Source organism: Tursiops truncatus, chromosome 3 (assembly GCF_011762595.2).
Source record: "Tursiops truncatus isolate mTurTru1 chromosome 3, mTurTru1.mat.Y, whole genome shotgun sequence".
Classification (NCBI taxonomy): domain Eukaryota; kingdom Metazoa; phylum Chordata; class Mammalia; order Artiodactyla; family Delphinidae; genus Tursiops; species Tursiops truncatus.
In genome coordinates, this window is record NC_047036.1 from 108,736,050 (window position 1) to 108,748,701 (window position 12,652).

At 34.4% G+C, this 12,652-nt stretch overlaps 1 protein-coding gene across 4 annotated transcripts in view; it reads right to left on the reverse strand.

The window, feature by feature from the left end:
* FNIP1 (folliculin interacting protein 1) overlaps nucleotides 1–12,652 on the reverse strand; it is a 132,887-nt gene that overhangs the window by 60,195 nt on the left and 60,040 nt on the right. For all 4 annotated transcript variants that reach the window (XM_073802476.1, XM_019924372.3, XM_019924374.3 and 1 more), the window contains exons 3-6: nucleotides 7,467–7,601; nucleotides 3,766–3,866; nucleotides 3,428–3,502; nucleotides 2,008–2,099 (exon numbers count right to left, since the gene is read on the reverse strand). In XM_073802476.1, the coding sequence (XP_073658577.1) occupies nucleotides 2,008–2,099; nucleotides 3,428–3,502; nucleotides 3,766–3,866; nucleotides 7,467–7,601 (403 nt within the window). The remainder of the gene's footprint in view (nucleotides 1–2,007; nucleotides 2,100–3,427; nucleotides 3,503–3,765; nucleotides 3,867–7,466; nucleotides 7,602–12,652) is intronic.

The window sequence follows — 12,652 nt, forward strand, 5'->3', positions numbered from 1 at the left end:
ACTACAGTATACTGCAATTGTATACTGTATTGTATTGCTTGTCTGACTTCCACTAACTAAAAATCTGTTGAGGCAGGAACTGTGTCTGGTTCACCACTATATTCTCAGGGCCTAGCAGAGTGCTTGGCATATAATAAGTGCTTGATAAGTACTTGTTGATTAGTTGGAAATTTAAAGAAAATAAGAAATGGTGCTCAAATATCCTTGATTCACAATTAAGAATGTGCAAGAAAAAGCCGTTCATAACAAAGTCTGTGCTTTGTTAAATGCGTTAATTTCCTATTCCATGCTAAAACAGAGAAGTTGAGTATATCTAGCAACTATAGTGTACTTTACCTTTATACATAATGGATTTGTATTATTAAAATAGCTTTTAATAAGCCCCTTTAGCTTTGAAAAGTACCAAATTATAAAGAAAAAAAGACTTATTTCTGTCACATTTTTACTTTATTAAAATGAATGAACTAATCAAGTTAAGAAAAAGCAAAACTTCTATTTTTCTATGAAATGCATGCTTTCTAAAACACGTGTCTGACACTGCAACTAGCCCATAGTAGGTACTTAATTAATAGCTGCTATTTGAATGAACATGAAGTATAAAAAATAATAGGATGCTACACTGTTAAAGGTGGGAGAAAAAACTGTTTTCTACTAATATGTATAACTGACATTTATTAAAATTAATTACAAATAAAAATTTCCACTAGGGCTTCCCTGGTGGTTCAGTGGTTGAGAGTCCGCCTGCCGATGCAGGGGACACGGGTTCGTGCCCAGTCGAGGAAGATTCCACATGCCACGGAGCGGCTGGGCCCGTGAGCCATGGACGCTGAGCCTGCGCGTCCAGAGCCTGTGCTCCACAAAGGGAGAGGCCTCAACAGTGAGAGGCCCGCATACCGCAAAAAAAAAAAAAAAAAAAAAAAATTTCTACTAAACAGGAAATGAGTGAAACATTCATCCTATTCTTTTTTTTTTTAACATCTTTATTGGAGTATAATTGCTTTACAATGGTGTGTTTGTTTCTGCTTTATAACAAAGTGAATCAGCTATACATATACATATATCACCTCCCTCTTGCGTCTCCCTCCCACCCTCCCTATCCCACCCCTCTAGGTGGTCACAAAGCACCGAGCTGATCTCCCTGTGCTCTGTGGCTGCTTCCCACTAGCTATCTATTTTACATTTGGTGGTGTATATATGTCCATGCCACTCTCTCACTTCATCCCAGTTTACCCATCCCCCTCCCCACGTCCTCAAATCCATTCTCTACGTCTGTGTCTTTATTCCTGTCCTGCCCCTAGGTTCTTCAGAACCAATTTCTTTTTTTTTTTTTTAAGATTCCATATATATGTGTTAGCATACATTCATCCTATTCTAACTGCTGTCCACTTTCTAATACACTACAGTTCGTTTTGCACTGGAAATATGGTCAGCAGTAATTTATTTGATCTTTCTAAGATAAAACAAAGGACCAGAAATTTTAGAAACAGTTTGTCACTTTAAAATGTTGAACTTAAATAACAAACAATAAACTAACCAAATTACTAAATAAGCTGCTATTTTAATAAATCTCTTAAGAAACATCAAATTTGAATATCTGCTCATCTGAATTACAGGTCGAAAAAACAAGCACCATTTTAAAATTACTCTATGGTTAGGGAAAAGAAAAGAGAGAAAGTATAATACCTGTCTCCCTCAGCTGAAATATTCAAGAGAGCTAGTAAGGGCTTTTTACATCAACAAAATTACTTTTCAAAGATGCATCGAAATTAAAACCAAAAAACAAATTAGGTATTTCTTCAGCAGTTCTCTTTTATCAGGTACAAAATAAACATTATGTTCAAATATATGAAAACTAAATTTTTCAAATAATATAAATATTACACATTCTTGCAATTTAAATCCCTTTTCCACTTCTAGTATTTGAAATTCTTTGGTCTTCTAACATTATTAAGAACATTATTATCTACACTATTAAGAACATTTTTAAAATGTATAAAACCGTTTTACCTATATTTCCAAGTAATCCATTAATAATTGTGTTATTATCAGCCTTTAATGTACTGTTGTCCTGATTGATGAATTCAAGACTGTCTTGCAGCCTAAGTGGGAGGAGAAAAAAATAAATTCCAAACTTGTTTTATGCTCTTAATGGCAATTCTTTGTATACCTCAAATTTTAAGTGTAAAACATTTTTTTTTTAAGTTTTAAGTTTCCCTATTAGTACTATAAACCAACTAATCATTTAAATCAGGGGTTAGCAAACTACACCCTGAGGGTTAAATTAAGTCTGCTGACTGTTTCTGTGAATAAAGTTTTACGGAATAAGCCACACCCAAGTGTCTGTCAACAGATGAATGGATAAAAAAAGACTGTCATGTATATATATAGACAGTGGATATTATTCAGCCATGAAAAGAAAAAAAGAGGAAGTCCTGCCGTTTGCAACAACTTTGGTCCTTCAGGGCATTATGCTAAGTGAAATAAGTCAGACTGAGAAAGGCAAATGCTGTATGATATCACTTATATGTGGAATCTAACAAAGTCAATTCCCTGGCGGTCCAGTGGTTAGGACTCTGTGCTTCCACTACAGGGGGCACGGGTTCAATCCCTGATTGGCAAACTAAGATCCTGCAAGCCGCAAGGCATGGCCAATAAATAAATAAATAAATAACTTTAAAAAATTTGTTTAATTAAAAAGAAATTAAAAAGCCGAACTCAGGGGCTTCCCTGGTGGCTCAGTGGTTGAGAGTCCGCCTGCCGATGCAGGGGACACAGGTTTGTGCTCCAGTCCAGGAAGATCCCACACGCCACGGACCTGCTGGGCCCATGAGCCATGGCCGCTGAGCCTGCGCGTCCGGAGACTGCGCTCCGCAACAGGAGAGGCCACAACAGTGAGAGGCCCGCGTACCGCAAAAAAAAAAAAGCCAAACTCAGAGATGCAGAGAGCAGAGTGATGCTTACCAGGGACTGGGAGTAGGGGAAATGGAGATAAAATGGTCAAAGGGTACAAACTTCTAGTTATAAGATTAACAAGTTCTGGGTGTCTAATATACAGCAAGCTAATTATAGCTAATAATACTGCGTTATATCTTGAAAGTTGCTAACTGAGTAAATCTTAAATATTCTCACCACAAAAAAGAAATGGTAATTATGTGACAGGATGGTAGCAGCTAAGGCTATGGTGGTAATCACTTTGCAATATATAAATGTATCAAATCAACATGCCATATACTTCAAACTTACATAATGGTGTATGTCAATCATATCTCAACAAAGCTGGGGGAAAAAATCTGGCCTCCATAAACTTTCAAACTGAAGGGATGGAATAAAATCTGAATTTATGCTGCAATCCTGAAAGCAGCTTATTAGTTTTCATACTCTGCAGATCTTAAAGAATTCATTTCTCCCTTGATCCATAACTACTTACGTATTGAGACTTCCACAGATGCTGCTGCCAGTCCGTGCAGTAAAAACTTTGCTAAGCATAAGCTGTGGAGGGGAACTATGAAGAAAAAGAGAGGGATAGAGAGACATCGAAACTGAAACACAAGGACCTTTCCAATTTATTACAAATAAAAATGTTTAAGTCACAGAGATGTCACAGCATAGTTACAACAGCCATGAAGTAGCATTAAACCCATAAAACATCATAAACTTAGTATCTGACATTCTCAATCTGAGTGAAGACTATATGAAATTCTCCCATCTTTAAAAAACTAAACATTCTAAAATGGATTCATTAAGAAAACTCAGAAAATCCCTCACCGGATCTGATGAATCTTTAAGGTGGAGCCTTTGTAGCTCATTGCTACTGAGCCAAACATCATCTCTCCAAGCATATTGGCATCAGAAGAGCATCGAGAACCCTAAACAATAAGCATAACATTAATAAAATTGCAGAATTTAAAACCTATTTCAAAAACTGATTTTTATTAATAATTCCTTTGCTGTATTCTACGTAATGTTTTTTTAAATGATTTTACATTGTATACACTGTTCTGCAGCTTGATTTTCTTCATTTCACAATGTCTTATAGATCTAAGCATATTGTTATACATAGATTCCTTTTAAGAGCTGCACAGTATTCTCCTATATGAAAATACCAGTTTATCAAGCCTGTTCCCCTTACTGACAGGCATTTAACTTACTTCCTGTTTTTTGCTATTACAAATAACGCTCAAATAAACATTCTTAGCCACATCTTAGGCATATGCAATGCTTCTCCAGGACAGATAACAAGAAGTAGAATTCACTGAACATGCTGAACAGATTTTACCGCTCCTATTGTGCAAAAAGAAGCATTTGCAAAAGGGGAAACTTGGACATATTTTGCATTTTTTTTAAAAGACTTATCTTAAGCATTAGAATGTCTTGTTTGCAAAGAATTCTGATTTAAAAAGTTATTCTTTTCCATTATTCTTTAATTGTCCTCATAGGAGTCAAAAAAATCTAAAAATTGACTCATCCATTTGGTTACTATTTATATACTGTGGCAAATACAACTAGTTAACCACTAAATATCTTATTCCTTATTTTTTGAAGTACAATTTGTTTCAAGGAAGCAATGTGCCCAAATGAAAAAACTGCATTTCAGAGCCTCCCTTGCAGATAGGGGATTTCGAGTTGGTCTCTATATTCAAAGAGTTAAACCAGTGGTTGGAGTGGTAGCTTTCAGAACTATCCATTTACATGCATTCAACACAGTCCTGGTCAATGGAATATAAATGGAAATCATTGAAGATGAAGACACCATAAGAGGACGACAAGGCAACAAGTATGTACACAGTAGCTGTGGCTAAGTAGAAAGATAAGGAAGCCTTGGTCTCTGAGGCCATCTTGAAGCCCATAAATTATCGTGCCTAGATGGCCTCTCTGCAGACTTGTCATGTGAAGAAATCAATCCCTAATTTGTTTAAGCCACTGTTTCATAGGATATCCCAATGCAATTCCTAACCAATACAATTAACATAATAAAACTGATGAGAAAGATGACCAAAAAACTATCTAAGATAGTAAATGAGGATTATGCACAAATTTCACTATGCCATTCTACCATGGGAAATCAAGAACTAGGAGTTTTTAAAAATACTTAAAAGATTCTTCTGAAGATAACAATAAAGTGATGAGGACCCCCATTTTACAAGTGAAAGCCAGGGAATACATCTACATACTATTTTTCTTTTTATAATGTGATTCTCTTTTACTCATTTGCTTACTACCTGCCTTGGGTTAAAAAAAAATCTATATATTTACATTTTGTCACCTTTCTTAAAAAGAACATCTTCAAATAGCAATCCATTTCATTATACATACTATGTTCACATTCGTTTTTTAATACATTCATTGACATATTGTTTTTTCTTTCTCAGTGCTATAGTCTTAATTTTAATAAAGGCACAAAGTTATTTTTTAAGAAAAAATCACTTCTGATATACCTAGTTTACTACAAGAAGCAACTCATTTATTCTTGGGATTTGGTTAAGACAAAGTTTTTATTTCCAGAAGTCTAGGTATTACGAACATTTTAGAAACAGTAGAATAATTTTTTAAATGATAAAGTAGTTTATTTTTCTTTTAAGATCAACAATACCAATCTTACTTGGCAAACTAAACTGCTTCTGGATAATGAGAGAAATGAGAACCTTCTCTTACAAGCTCATTTTTGTTACAATGCATCTAACTCCATTCTTATTTTGACTAAAAATAATATTTCTTATATTAAACAAGCTACACAAATTTAAATATCAAGTCATTTAAACATTTTAATATTATAATTAAAAAAAAATTCTCAGAAGGCAAAATACAGTAACAATAAATTGGTGTATAAATTTTATGAAACCACATACTTTGCTATTAAAGTTTCTCTCTGCCTGCTCTAATACATACCAAATAGTTATCATGAATGTCACTGACATGTTATATATTTTAATGTGACATAAGCTATAATGAAGAATATAATTAAGAAAATGCTATTATCTTTAATGCTTTTTTAAAAAGGCTCTTATTTAAAAGTTCAATTCTTTGTAAGTACTCATTGCTGAAAGCAATAATCTGTAATACCCCATAAATCAAAAATAATGTTCTAGTTACCTGAAATAACACTTTATCAAGTGTAGTGAACTATATGCTATAATAATTCAATGCCTTCTTGCTAAAAAAGCAGATTTCCAAGACCATAATGAACCTACTACTAGAATATCTAGACATATAACCTGGGAACCTGTACTTAAAAAAAACTAGGGATTTTTGATGCAAAATGAGAATTATAATCACTCACTGCTTCAGGGTTTCTACAGTCTGGATCCATTTGCTAATACTATTTAACTGCATAACATTAAGAAGAAAGGCAAGTTTGTACAGTTGATCAAATTAGAAAACTTGTACATTGGCATAAGTATAATGATCCTACATAGCACAGCACTATTAGGAACCTGTTAGGGTAACATGCTTAAGATGGAAGAGGAATAGAGGAGGGCAGGCAGACCTATGTAGATATTAGGACTACATACTATGTAGGTAGTCCTAACATCTGGACTTTTATAACTTCGAAGCTGTTCCACATATACTGTCAAGTTGATATGGTATAAGGGTTAGTTTCTATCCAAAAACAATTACCTAAGTATAAATAATTTAAAGGTCCAGGATTCTATTTTGGTACTGCTAAATGTAAAATACCTGTGATTCATTAATGCAAGCTTGAATGACACAAATTCACATTAGATGACATTTGCTTATTTGAAACCAAGTACTGATCCTATGTAAAATATAACAACATAACATAAGTTTATAGAGAAGTTCCTACATAGTCAAATGATTGGTTAATTCCATATTTTAAAAGAACAGCCACATTAATTTTGAAAAATGAAAATGTACATTTCTGATAACATATACTTCAGCCATATTTTAATTTCATACTACAGCTGACTTGTATTATATTTATCTTCATATTTCAATAATTAAAAAGTATATAAAATAAGACATTATTCTGGTAGCCTAAAAAATATGAAATGGGAAATAAAAAGGAGAAAATGTCCCTGCTACCTGTGCCCAAAGCTCTCTATGCTTCCCCTATCCTAAGATTTATCGAAGTTCATAAACTTACCTACTTAATTATCTGTCTCCCCAGCTATACTGTAAGCTCCAGGAGGGTAAGCACTAGTCCCTGTTACATCCTCAGTCCCTAGGATGGTATATAACACGTTGTAGGCACTCAAAAATACTTGTGGGGCTTCCCTGGTGGCACAGTGGTTGAGAGTCCACCTGCCGATGCAGAGGACACAGGTTCGTGCCCCGGTCCAGGAAGATCCCACATGCCGCGGAGCGGCTGGGCCCGTGAGCCATGGCCGCTGAGCCTGCGCGTCCAGAGCCTGTGCTCCGCAACAGGCCACAACAGTGAGAGGCCCACGTACCGCAAAAAAAAAAAAAAAAAATACTTGTGAATGAATAAAAGACATCAGTGATCTTACCTGGTACTTAGGACACTGGTCTTTTACATCAGAAGATGAAGTCATGGAACTATCTAAAGAGGAAGAACTGTCTCCTCCAGGTTTCAGTTGGCAGCATTTCCCAAAGACTTTAACTTGAGCATCACTACAGAGCTTCTGAAAGGGAGACATTATTCCCATTCATATTTTAACAGATTTTCCACCATATATAAATTATAGCATAAAAACCTTTGGAAAACCAAGGATGAAATAATTCAAAATAACATAACCTTAATATAATGACTATTTGCATTTTACTGTATTTTCTCCAGTACTGTTTTCTATTCTTTGTCTCATAGCTATAATAATATTTGTGGCATTTTTTAACTGTACTTTTCTCACCAAAATTATTAAATCACGGGAATTTTTCTATATTACAATGGTCTACACAATATTCATTGTTGGGACTTAATTATATACTGCAGCAGTTTTCAAATTATTTGATCTCAAAAACCTATTCATGCTCTTAAAAATTATTTAGGATCCCAAAGGCATTTTGTTTATGTGTGATGTATGTATCAATATTTTCCCATATTAGAAATTAAAATTGAGGAATTTTAAAATATTTATAAATTTATTTAAATATAACAATATACCCATTACAAGCTAATGTAAGTAACATATTTTAATGGAAAAAAACTGGGGAGATGTAGGAATAGGAAGAGAAATGCAAATGAGACATATTTCAATCTACGTTCATATATATGTAAGTTTAATCTTTTGAAATGAGAACGCATCCATGTATTGGACAGTTACATCTTTAATAATAGCTGAGCTTAGAACCAGAAGGCTGTACCGTCTAGCATGGAAGAAGAATGTATTTCAATTTTTTGCTTTAGAAATAGAGACACAGACATAGAGAACAAATGTATGGATGTATGGATACCAAGGGGGAAAGGGGTGGGGTGGGAGGAATTGGAAGATTGGGATTGACACTACTGCATTATTGATAATATGCATAAAATAGACAGCTGATTAGAACATACTGTATAGCACAGGGAAGTCTACTTAGTTCACTGTGGTATCCTAAATGGCAGGGAAAAGAAAAAGGGAGGGGATATATGTATATACATGGCTGATTCATTTTGCTGTGCAGTAGAAGCTAACACATTGTAAAGCAACTAGACGCCAATAAAAATTAATAAATAAAAAAATTTTTTTTTGCTTTATTCCTCTTGTTCTCCTCTCCCTCCTGAACAGGTTCTAGAGCTTTCACTGCTCACAACTACCAAAACTGCAATCCACCAAGTTCTCTGATACTCCTAAAAACATTGCAATGCTTTACCACAGTTACCAGTATGTTCATCCTTCAAAACCCAGCTGGCCTGACTTATCTACTATTGCAAACCACCATTTATCAGTCAACAAAAGTAACTGAATACTATGTGTACCAAGCACTAGCGAAAAGAAGTGAATAAAACAGTTCTTTTCCTCGTGGAACTAACAATCTAACAGGAGAAGGAGATATTTAACAAATAGACAAATTAGTATAATTAAATACACTATTTCAAATATGTCTAATAAAAATAATAATGATAGCAACAGTTAACTCACATAGCACCTAGTATCTGGTCAGGTACTCTTCTGTTTTACATATATTTACTCTTTTATTCCTCACAACAACTCTATGAAGTAAGTGCTATTATTATCCCCATTTTACAGATAAGAGATTAAGGAGCAATGATGTTTATGTGAACTGTCCAAGAAAGACTTAACTTAGTCTAGGCAGATCAGAAATGATATTTAAACTGGAACTACAAAAAAGCATAGGAGTTAAGGTGAAAGAAGAAGAATGGGAGGGCTAGAAAGACATTCCAGGCTGAGGTAACTATATATGTCCAATCTCTGAAACAAGAAGCAATTTGCTAGAGGGAAGAAAGGGACAAACATATATCAATTCCAGGACTGAAGCATAATTTCTGCTCCTAGAAGGCCAATGTCTATGGTGCCATGTGCCCTCACTAGACCATCTTCCAACAAAGCTGTTGCTGCTTGGTTTCAAAAAAGCCATAACTTAAGAATGGGAAAGAGAAAAGACACTGTACAGAGAAAGGGGTGGGGGTGTGTGTGTGTGTGTGTGTGTGTGTGTGTGTGTGTGTGTGTGTGTGTGTGTGTGTGTGTGTGTGTGTGTGTGTGTGTGTGTGTGTCTCACACAGCTTTTACATACACTTCTATGCACAATGTCTTATAGATCTAAGATCTCTACAACAGGACGATCAAACTAAGTCAGAATTGAAATACACATAACATGCCTTTCCCAATGTTCAATGTGCATCTGCATTATACATTAACCAGATCCCCTCAAGGTAGGAGGATGTAATCAACTTTGAGAAAAACAGTCTCTTTCTTCTAATGCCAGCATTGTAATTTTTAAAATTAATATTCCTTTCCCATCCTCTACAGGGGATCACACTGACTAAAGGCTCATTCTGTATGTGCATACCTGACTATAAAAAATCTATGATGAACTTTATTTATAATTTTAACTTGTCAATATGATACATGATTCTTTCTCTCAAAAACATACACCTCTCTAACTCCTGACCAGTGGAACAATTCTCAGAGCTTCTGAAAATCTGTCTCCCACGTTACAATCCTCAATTTGGCTCAAATAAAATTATCTTTATTTCTTCTTAGCTTAATTGTTAATTGAATTTTCATCGACACAAAGAAATCTAGATCCCACTCTTTACCCTTTTCCCCACTCCACACATTGCCAATAAGTAAAATCATTTTTATTGGTTTACTATTATCCTTCCAGTATCTCTTTTCAAATATAAGCATATTCCCTTTCCTTTTCTCTTACAGAAAAAGTGATTCAGTTCTGCCATTGCTTTATTTTCCACTAATATCATAGAGAATCTTTTCATCTATCTTTAGAAATCTTCCTCATTGTTTTTTTAAAAAAAAATACAGCTACACAGTATTCCAGTGTGTGAATATACTATAGCTTATTTAACCAGTCATCTGTTAATAACCCTGCCAGTGGAACTGCTGGGTCAAAACATAAATACATGTAATTTTGGTAGATACTGCCAGACTACCCCTCCAAGGATGTCATTTCACTCACTCACTTTAACAGCAAAGTACTGTCATGCAACATTTGGGTTTTTGCCAATCTAAAAGGAAAGAACTAAAATCACAACATAGTTTTAATTTTAATTTCCTTATTATGAATGAGAAGAAGAATCTTATTAAATGTGTAATGGCCATCTGTATGTGAACTCCCTGGTCTTATCTTTCACCTAATTTTCTACTGAATGTTTCTCCTGTCTTGATTTCTAGGAATTTTTTATATAGAAGGATTACCAGCTGGTTTTATATCCTATAAAAATGTTTTCCCATACCATTTATCTTCTGATTTTCCTCATGGTAGTTTTTTTCTTTTTTGTTTGCTTTTGCTTTGCTTTGCCCACCATCCAAGTTATTTCCGTTTCTTTTTTTATTTGGTTGTCAAATGTGTAAGTCTTTTAACTTTATGGCTTCTGCATTTTGAGCAATAGCTAAAAGGTGTTTTCCACTCCATGGATACATAGGAACTCATGTTATCTTTTTGTAATGTCACAGTTTTATTTTTTTTACATGTAAATGTTTGATATACTTGAGATATGAATCTAAGTTTATCTTTCTTATAATTGGCTAATTATCTAATACCATTTATTAATCTTTACCCTACTGATTTAAGATGATGCCTTTATCATATATTAAATTCTTGCATGTATTTAGATCTACTTCTGATCCTCTATTTCATTCCATTAGTCTATTGATCTATTTATGTTCCAATAATATATTCTTTTAATTATTGAGACTTTACAGTATATTTTTCAAATCTGGTAGAACTTACTCAACCTCACTACTCTTTCTTTTTCAGTTTTCCAACCTATTATTGCTAATTTCTTTCCATTTGAACTTTAGAATCTGCTATCTAATTCCAGATACCACCACCCACCAAAAATAATAATAATAATAACAACAACAATAAGGTTGCCATTTTTATGGAGATAGCATTATTTTACAAAGCAACTTAGAGACAATGGACAACTTTATGACATTAAGTATTACCCAAATATATATTTTGCCTTTTCATTTGCTCAAGTAAGCTTTTATGTACCTCAGGAGATTTTTAAAGTTCTAAACATATAGATTTTGTTAAGTTTATGAAAAGGCATTTTTTTAATTGCTATTTTATTTTTTTAAGGTGCTAAAAAATAAATTAATTTTATTGAGTTCCCAAATGCTTAAAGCACTTGTCCTTTTTTACTTAGAAGCCTCCATGCTCCTTTTTTTTTTTTAACATCTTTATTGGAGTATAATTGCTTTACAATGGTTTCTTACGTTTCTGCTTTATAACACAGTGAATCAGCTATACATATACATATATCCCCATATCTCCTCCCTCTTGCGTCTCCCTCCCACCCTCCCTATCCCACAAAATTGCTATTTTAAATGGAGCCTTAGCTTCCTTCATACTTCCAATTGGAAGTTATTTGTATATACTGAGTTTACTGATTTCTGTATATTAACTTCTATATAGATTCAATTAACTAACCAAATCCTATGTTCCAAATCTGATATCACAATTACAATTCAACTACTAGCACTTGTACAATGCTTCTGAGTATACAAAACTCTAACACATTAATATTTGTATTCACCTTTCCAAAGTTATTTGAATCTGCTGATGTACAACTTTATTCTTGTATATAACCAATGAAGGCTGAAACATGTGAGTGACGATGTAAATTCACTGGGAACACATGCACTGGATTATTGTTAACACAGAAATAATGTCCAAGATAAAGATAGTATCATATGATCAAATCACACTTGATCCATTTGGCTATATCAGTGTTCAAAGAAACCACATCTCAATAATTTTTACATTTCAACTAGATGCTGAATAAGGTCTGAGGATCAAAAGTAAAAAAATAAAAATAAACTTTTACAAAAGAGAGAAGTTTCTTGGGCTTCCCTGGTGGCGCAGTGGTTGAGAGTCCGCCTGCCGATGCAGGGGACACAGGTTCCTGCCCCGGTCCGGGAAGATCCCACATGCCGTGGAGCGGCTGGGCCCATGAGCCATGGCCACTGAGCCCGCGCATCCGGAGCCTGTGCTCCGCAACGGGAGAGGCCACAGCAATGAGAGGCCCACGTACCGTTAAAAAAAAAAA